General features: G+C 51.9%; 2 protein-coding genes across 3 annotated transcripts in view; both read left to right on the top strand.

Moving 5' to 3' along the window:
* The window catches only part of psme4a (proteasome activator subunit 4a), a 64887-nt gene extending 59162 nt beyond the window's left edge, over positions 1-5725 (top strand). For both annotated transcript variants that reach the window (XM_084709094.1, XM_084709093.1), the window contains 4 exons: positions 1853-2015; positions 2375-2508; positions 3952-4090; positions 4305-5725. In XM_084709094.1, the coding sequence (XP_084565220.1) occupies positions 1853-2015; positions 2375-2508; positions 3952-4086 (432 nt within the window). In that variant the 3' untranslated portion in view covers positions 4087-4090; positions 4305-5725. The remainder of the gene's footprint in view (positions 1-1852; positions 2016-2374; positions 2509-3951; positions 4091-4304) is intronic.
* Positions 5726-5804: 79 nt separating this feature from the next.
* Positions 5805-8588, top strand: gpr75 (G protein-coupled receptor 75). The gene has a single exon (XM_084709099.1). It carries the CDS (start codon positions 6591-6593, stop codon positions 8199-8201), a length of 1611 nt encoding a protein of 536 aa, XP_084565225.1. The 5' UTR covers positions 5805-6590; the 3' UTR covers positions 8202-8588.
* The last annotated feature ends 330 nt before the right edge of the window (positions 8589-8918 follow it).

Below are 8918 nucleotides of genomic sequence, written 5' to 3'. Positions count from 1 at the left end.
AGTGAAGGTCAGGCCTGTGTAGTGTAGCTCAGGCCTGTGTAGTGAAGGTCAGGCCTGTGTAGTAAAGGTCAGGCCTGTGTAGTGTAGCTCAGGCCTGTGTAGTGTAGGTCAGGCCTGTGTAGTGAAGGTCAGGCCTGTGTAGTGAAGGTCAGGCCTGTGTAGTGAAGGTCAGGCCTGTGTAGTGTAGGTCAGGCCTGTGTAGTGTAGCTCAGGCCTGTGTAGTGTAGGTCAGGCCTGTGTAGTGAAGGTCAGGCCTGTGTAGTGAAGGTCAGGCCTGTGTAGTGTAGGTCAGGCCTGTGTAGTGAAGGTCAGGCCTGTGTAGTGTAGGTCAGGCCTGTGTAGTGAAGGTCAGGCCTGTGTAGTGAAGGTCAGGCCTGTGTAGTGTAGGTCAGGCCTGTGTAGTGTAGCTCAGGCCTGTGTAGTGTAGGTCAGGCCTGTGTAGTGAAGGTCAGGCCTGTGTAGTGAAGGTCAGGCCTGTGTAGTGAAGGTCAGGCCTGTGTAGTGTAGCTCAGGCCTGTGTAGTGAAGGTCAGGCCTGTGTAGTAAAGGTCAGGCCTGTGTAGTGTAGCTCAGGCCTGTGTAGTGTAGGTCAGGCCTGTGTAGTGAAGGTCAGGCCTGTGTAGTGAAGGTCAGGCCTGTGTAGTGTAGGTCAGGCCTGTGTAGTGAAGGTCAGGCCTGTGTAGCTCAGGCCTGTGAAGGTCACAATATAAGGCAGGTGGTCATGATGTCATGGCTGATTGGTGCATATCTCTGTCTCTCTCCCTCTCTCTCTTACTATATATATTTATATATAGATCTCCCTTCTTTATGGTTAGACCTTCCCTCCTCCCCCCTTCTCCCTCTCTTTCTATAAATCTCCTTCTGTCTATTTCCCTTTCTGTTTCCTCTCTGTGCTTCTCTCTTTCACTCTCCTTCTCTTTCTCTTTAAGTCCTCTCCCTGTTGCTATGAGGCTCAGGCTGCAGGAGTAGCCTGTTGCCATGGAGATCATGTTGAGATTCAAAGGGTCGGGGGGATGGATGGAGGGATGGTCTCTCTCTCTCCAGTCCTCTCGTGTGTAACTGCTTTCAGCCATGGGAAATGCTATGCAGTGATTAGGATTGGGTATCGTTTCAATTTTATCGATTCAGATTCTGGTTTTCAAATCCGTTTTTTGTCGAATCTTAAAACCTGGCGTCACCAGAAGATTGTGTGGTGACAGCTACGCTCTAATCCTTAATATCCATCCATTCATTTGTATTTGCCATATTTCACCAGAAAATATCTTGGATCTCTCCAATTAATTAGTTTGAGCAATTTTGCCTTTTTTGTGCCCCACTCTGCTATTTTCGTGTCATTTTGTCAGGCCATCATTTAATGGAGAGGCAGTAAGTAAGAAACGTTTTGGATTTAGCCTATTTTTGAACTGTAAAGTCAGCCAATCATCCTGTAGCCATGTGAACGGCTCAACCAGGGAGGACAAATAGTGTGGAAGAAACCTCTTGGAAATGAGCAAGTGTATCTACTGAAAAATACCACCAAGGGATCGTAATACCTTTTGTAGTAGTTATGAACCCGAAGTAAGGAATCTAAATGTATTATCAAACTCTCGGTTCTTGTAAATTGACGGTCTGAATGTGTTCTGTTCTGATTTAGAGGTCAGGGTGTCACTCCCTCCCTCTCTCCAGCTTTCTCTCATCGTCTCACTTTCCCTGCCTCCCTCTCTCTATCCTTCTCTATTGTTTCCCTAATTCTCCCTCTCTCTATTTCACTCCGTTTCTCTCCCCCCCTCTTACTGTCTGTGTAGATATGTACATGCTGTATGTTCAGACCTATAGGATGGTAACTCTAGATGGTAACCCCCCCCCCTCCCCAGGTGAGGGAGATGGCAGCCACCACGCTGAGCGGCTTCCTGCAGTGTAACTTCCTGTCCATGGACCCCTCCATGCAGAGCCACTTTGAGGAGCTGTGTAGGACCAGACTGCCCAGGAACAGAAGGAGGGAGCGAGGCTCTGCAGCGGACAGCATCCCCTCTGGAGGTACACACACCATCCCCTCTGGAGGTACACACAGCATCCCCTCTGGAGGTACACACACCATCCCCTCTGGAGGTACACACACCATCCCCTCTGGAGGTACACACAGCATCCCCTCTGGAGGTACACACAGCATCCCCTCTGGAGGTACACACACCATCCCCTCTGGAGGTACACACACCATCCCCTCTGGAGGTACACACAGCATCCCCTCTGGAGGTACACACAGCATCCCCTCTGGAGGTACACACACCATCCCCTCTGGAGGTACACACAGCATCCCCTCTGGAGGTACACACACCATCCCCTCTGGAGGTACACAGTGAGTGTTTGTATATAAACGTGTGTAAACGTGTTTGCAGACCTGGTGAGGCGTCATGCGGGCGTGTTGGGGCTGAGTGCCTGTGTCCTCTCCTCTCCCTACGATGTCCCCACATGGATGCCCCAACTGCTCATGGACCTGAGCGCTCACCTCAATGACACCCAGCCCATAGAGGTACACACACACACACACACAGCCCATAGAGGTACACACACCCAGCCCATAGAGGTACACACACCCAGCCCATAGAGGTACACACACACAGCCCATAGAGGTACACACACACAGCCCATAGAGGTACACACACACACACAGCCCATAGAGGTACACACACACACACAGCCCATAGAGGTACACACACACAGCCCATAGAGGTACACACACACACACAGCCCATAGAGGTACACACACACAGCCCATAGAGGTACACACACACACACAGCCCATAGAGGTACACACACACAGCCCATAGAGGTACACACACACACACAGCCCATAGAGGTACACACACACACACAGCCCATAGAGGTACACACACACAGCCCATAGAGGTACACACACACAGCCCGTAGAGGTACACACACACACACAGCCCATAGAGGTACACACACACACACAGCCCATAGAGGTACACACACACAGCCCATAGAGGTACACACACACACACAGCCCATAGAGGTACACACACACACACAGCCCATAGAGGTACACACACACAGCCCATAGAGGTACACACACACAGCCCATAGAGGTACACACACACACACAGCCCATAGAGGTACACACACACAGCCCATAGAGGTACACACACACACAGCCCATAGAGGTACACACACACAGCCCATAGAGGTACACACACACAGCCCATAGAGGTACACACACACAGCCCATAGAGGTACACACACACAGCCCATAGAGGTACACACACACACACAGCCCATAGAGGTACACACACACAGCCCATAGAGGTACACACACACAGCCCATAGAGGTACACACACACAGCCCATAGAGGTACACACACACACACAGCCCATAGAGGTACACACTCACACACAGCCCATAGAGGTACACACTCACACACAGCCCATAGAGGTACACACACACACACAGCCCATAGAGGTACACACACACACACAGCCCATAGAGGTACACACACACACACAGCCCATAGAGGTACACACACACACACAGCCCATAGAGGTACACACTCACACACAGCCCATAGAGGTACACACACACAGCCCATAGAGGTACACACACACACACAGCCCATAGAGGTACACACACACACACAGCCCATAGAGGTACACACACACACACAGCCCATAGAGGTACACACACACACACAGCCCATAGAGGTACACACACACACACAGCCCATAGAGGTACACACACACAGCCCATAGAGGTACACACACACACACAGCCCATAGAGGTACACACACACACACAGCCCATAGAGGTACACACACACAGCCCATAGAGGTACACACACACACACACAGCCCATAGAGGTACACACACACACACAGCCCATAGAGGTACACACACACACACAGCCCATAGAGGTACACACACACACCTCTCACCCTCCTCTCTCTCTCTTTCCTGCAGATGACGGTGAAGAAGACTCTGTCTAACTTCCGCAGGACTCACCATGACAACTGGCAGGAGCACAAACAGCAGTTCACTGATGACCAGCTGCTGGTGCTGACTGACCTGCTGGTGTCCCCCTGCTACTATGCCTAGACAGGTACACACACACACACACACACACACAGGACCTGCTGGTGTACCTCTGCTACTGTATGTACACACACACACAGGACCTGCTGGTGTACCTCTGCTACTGTATGTACACACACACACACACACACAGGACCTGCTGGTGTACCTCTGCTACTGTATGTACACACACACACACACACAGGACCCGTGCTCACTCTGGTATCCTGCTCTGTCTTCAGATGGTGATCAGCTGAACATCTCCTCCATGGTTGCTCTGGTCTCCTGGAGGGATGCTCTTGTCCAGGAGGAGTGACAGGAGAGGGCACAGGAGAGGGCACAGGAGAGGGCACAGGAGAGGGCACAGGAGAGGGCACAGGAGAGGGCACAGGAGAGGGCACAGGAGAGGGCACAGGAGAGGGCACAGGAGAGGGACAGGAGAAGGCACAGGAAGCCGGAAGGAAAGAAGATCTTGACTCTGCTTGTCTCTACTGGACTCTTCCAAACTCTACTAGTCAATATCGGTCTCTACTGCTGCAACATTGTCTCTTCTGGAGTTTACTGGTCTAATATGGTTCCTGCTGGTCTCTGCTGGACTGTTGAGAACCCAAGACAGACAGAGGCCAGGGCAGGAGGAGAGGACTTAAATAAAGAGTTGTGTATTTATGTATTGAGCGATCATTTACATTTCTACTATACTTAATATTTAAGGTTGAACCACCGCAGGAATAACTGGTCTGTGGTTTGTAATATTACTGTACAGGTGTGTGTGTGTGTGTGTGTGTGTGTGTTTGAGAACGCCTACATCTATCTGAGAATCTGGCCATGTGTGTGTGTTTTATCTATATGATTATATGCATATTTTATGTATATATCCTGTATATAACAAACACAACATATTTATTGTATTTATTTTGAAGTGTACATGATAAAAATCTCAGAGAGTTCATAGATTTGGTAGAGTGCTATCATTCTAATTGTTCTTGCATGTTCTGTGTGTAATTGAGAGTGTGTGTGTGTGTGTGTGTGTGTGAGAGGTGTGCTGTGAAGATCTGAGCGCAGTGTGATGTACACGTCCCAAGACCCCCCTATCTCTCCCAGCAAGACCAGTATCTCTGTACCAGGAGAGACCAGCAACACCTGTATCTCTGTACCAGGAGAAACCAGCAACACCTGTATCTCTGTACCAGAATACACCACCAAGACCTGTACCTCTACCAGGAGAGACCAGAAGCATGACCTGTATCTCTGTACCAAGAGAGACCAGCAAGACCTGTATATCTCCACAAGGAGAGACCACCAAGACCTGTATCTTTGTACCAGGAGACACCTGCAACACCTGAGTCTCAGTACCAGGTGAGACCAGAGGCCAGACATGTATTGCGGTACCAGGAGAGACCAAGACCAGTAAGACATCCTGCAGTTCCCTCTCTTCTTCATTTCTTACCTTTACTTTCTTTAAATGCCCGCTGAGAAACCTTTTGGTTTATTGTTTTGGGCTCGTCACCATGGAGATGTGAGCCCAGTCTCTCTGACACACCATCCAGTTAGTACCTCACTTCTGTAGAGTGTAGTGCCAAAACTGCAAGCTTTTTTTTTTTTTGATGTACTGTTTGCTTATATTTAATGAATAAAAATAAACAAATTGGTTGTTTGTATGAAACTTTTGACTTTGTGTTGTGTTTAGTCTATCAAGGTGGAGCAGGCTACTTTTAACAAGAAATAACAATACGGTATCTAATTATGCTTGAACAGTTTTGTGTGTGAGAGGGGGGCGGGGCGGGGGCATGGTGATAGAGGATCTTTTGACTAAGATTTTTAAAAATCTACGAATTATCCACTCAGCGCTTGAGGCGGTACCCGCGTTTATACGTCGGTAGTGACTTCATACCTCCCCCACGTCCTGCCCGACGTTTTTCTACCGAGAGGATGGATGTGCAGTCAAGAAACGAATAAACGGTGTATTGTCCGATTTTTTGCACGCGCGTATATGTCACCAATTATGGATACATAAGGTAAGAATTCTAACGAAAAAATCGAAATTCATCTCCCGGTATGTCTTCTGGGGCCGTTGCTAGTAAGGCAGCCTTTCAAAATGCGCTGTTTTTGCTGCAGTGTGCAGGTTCTTCACGTCAAAAGGGCTCCAATGTGTATAATGTGGGATGTTCATTATAATGGAAGCTCACGCGTATGCATCGTTTCTAATACAACTGGGATTTTGGATGACAGTCAATTTAAACATGTTTTAATGAACGATGTTTGTGCCATGACCATTAAAATGGGCATCAATAACGTCACTGTCTTTCGTGCATTTTTTTTTCTTCAAAACTCGATGTTCAGCCAGTACGTTATAATAATACAGAAACGTATTTATCATAGACATGTGGACGTTTGCATGATCTAGCGGCCTACCGGCTCCGTTCCCTGTGTGAGTGTTGTGTTCTCTCTCTTAAGCTGGAGCCAGGTGCAGCAATGGCGGAGCTGGCCTGCAGGAGGATGTGAAGACAGCTCCAACCCCCCTGAGAGCCATGAACGCCTCCCTCCCCCCCCCAGGGCTGCTGGTGGCCCCCCAACCTGCCCTCAACACCAGCTCCGACCCCCACTCCTCCCCCCGCTGGGAGCTGATCCACACCGCAACCCTGACGGCCTGCTCCCTCCTCCTCATCATCATCTTCATCCTGGGTTCCTACGGTAACCTGGTGGTGTTTCTCTCCTTCTTCGACCCTGCGTTCCGGAAGTTCCGCACCAACTTTGACTTCCTGATCCTGAACCTGTCTGTGTGCGACCTGTTCCTGTGCTGCGCCGGGGCGCCCATGTTCGCCCTCGTCCTCTTCCTGGACGGAGGGGGCGGAGTCTCCCAGGGCTTCTGCTTCGCCTTCCAGCTCAGCAGCTCTGGCTTCGTCCTGGTCTCCCTGGAGACGGTGGCGGTGATCGCGCTGCACAGGCTGCGCGTGGTCTTGGGGCAGCAGCCGTACCGCTCCGCCTCCCCGCCCTGCACCCTGGCCCTCACCGCCCTGCTGTGGGCCTCCAGCTTCACCATGGCCACGCTGCTCACCCTCAGGGCGTATGCCCGGAGGGACGGGCCCTGCCTGCCGCACCTGGGCCCGGCGGGGGCGCGTGCCCGCGTGGTGCTGTACGTCTACCTGGCCGACTTCGCCTTCTGCGTGGCCGTGGTGACCGTCTCGTACCTGATGATCGCTCGGACACTGAGGAAGAACGCGCGGGTGAGGAGGTGCCCAGTGATCGCGGTGGACGCCACGCGCCCCCCCGCCCCGCTGGTGGTCGCCGGCTTCGAGGGCGTCCAAGTGCCGTCGCTCTACCGCAACCAGAACTACAACAAGTTGCAGCACGTCCAGACTCACCCGCTCCCCCCGCGCGCCACGCCAGTGCCGGGCGCCGCCCAGGGCGCCACCTGCTGCCAGCTGGTGTCCTCCGTCAACCTGGCCTCGGCCAAGGACTCGCGCGCGGTGAGCACGTGTGTGGTGATCGTGTGCTGCGTGCTGCTGTGCTGCCTCCCCATGGGCGTGGCGCTGGCGCAGGACGTGCTGGGCCCACGCAGCAGCTCCGCCCACCTGCAGCTGGAGCTCTGCAGCCTGGCGCTCATCCTGCTCAAGTCGGGCATCAACCCGTTCGTCTACTCCCGGAACAGTGCCGGGCTGCGGCGCCGGGTGCTCTGCTGCCTCCAGTGGGTGGCGCTGGTGTTCCTCTGCTGCAAGCACAAGACCCGTTTGCACGCCATGGGCAAGGGCAGCCTGGAGGCCAACAGGAACAAGTCGTCTCACCACGAGACCAACTCTGCGTACGTGCTGTCGCCGAAGCCCCAGCGCAGGCTGGTGGACCAGGCGTGCGGGCCCAGCCAGTCCAGGGAACCTGCAGGGAGCCCCCGTACCACTGGGGGGCGCCGCCCGCGGCCGCCCAGCACCTCGACCCCCATCAACACACGCATCGAGCCCTACTACAGCATCTACAACAGCAGCCCCTCGGCCGTCCCCAGCTCCCCCAGCACCCTGCAGCCCAACAGCAACCCGGCCTTCAGCCTCGCCAAGTCCTATGTGGCGCTGCACTACCACACCCACCAGGACGCACTGCAGGACTGTGAGAGCAGCACAGTGCACCAGATCCCCATCCCATCTGTTTAGGCCCTCACCCTAACCTCCTACTCCTAACCTCTCGCTCCTAATCCGAACCTCACCCCTCCCCCCACTCCTAATCCGAACCTCACCCCTCCCCCCACTCCAAACCTCACCCCTACCTAACCTAACCTCCCCTCGTCTCCACCAGGGAGTTTATACATGGCTGCCGTGTCTGAGGATCTTCCCATCCCTCGGAGCTTGGAGTCTGCGGACCAGAGGGTCGTCATCATCCACATTGGAATTTCATAACAAAGGAAGTGCTATTCAACTGACTGAATAACACCATCACAACATTTAACATATTGTTCTATTTAGATGGTATTTCTCTTCAAAATAATACAGTGATTGTGAACCTCATGCATTTTCTATCAATCAATAAATGTTTTGCGACTAGTGTGCGTAGTTGTATGTAGTAACATGGTAGTTAACCCTTTAACCATCTACCCCCTACCCATCTAAATGTGTGGATGGTTACATAAGGGGTAGATGGAATGAGAACATGTTTGCCCCACAAAAGTCCAGGAGAATATATTGAAGGTCTTTTACAATCAGTTACCCAATGTTATACAGTATATTACTGTCATTTAAGTGCCTACAGCAGTGAACAATTCATATTTCCTACAGCAGGAAGCATTCATATGTCCTACAGCATAAAGTATTCATATGTCCTACAGCAGTAAGCATTCATATGTCCTACAGCAGTAAGTATTCATATGTCCTACA

The sequence above is a fragment of the Hypomesus nipponensis genome, chromosome 11 (genome assembly GCF_054491055.1).
Source record: "Hypomesus nipponensis isolate SF chromosome 11, ASM5449105v1, whole genome shotgun sequence".
In the NCBI taxonomy this organism is placed as follows: domain Eukaryota; kingdom Metazoa; phylum Chordata; class Actinopteri; order Osmeriformes; family Osmeridae; genus Hypomesus; species Hypomesus nipponensis.
This window is presented reverse-complemented; position numbering and strand designations above follow the sequence as displayed.

Excerpts from the sequence above, each read along its gene's own strand:
- gpr75 (XM_084709099.1), top strand. The coding sequence starts at position 6,591 with ATGAACGCCTCCCTCCCCCCCCCAGGGCTGCTGGTGGCCCCCCAACCT.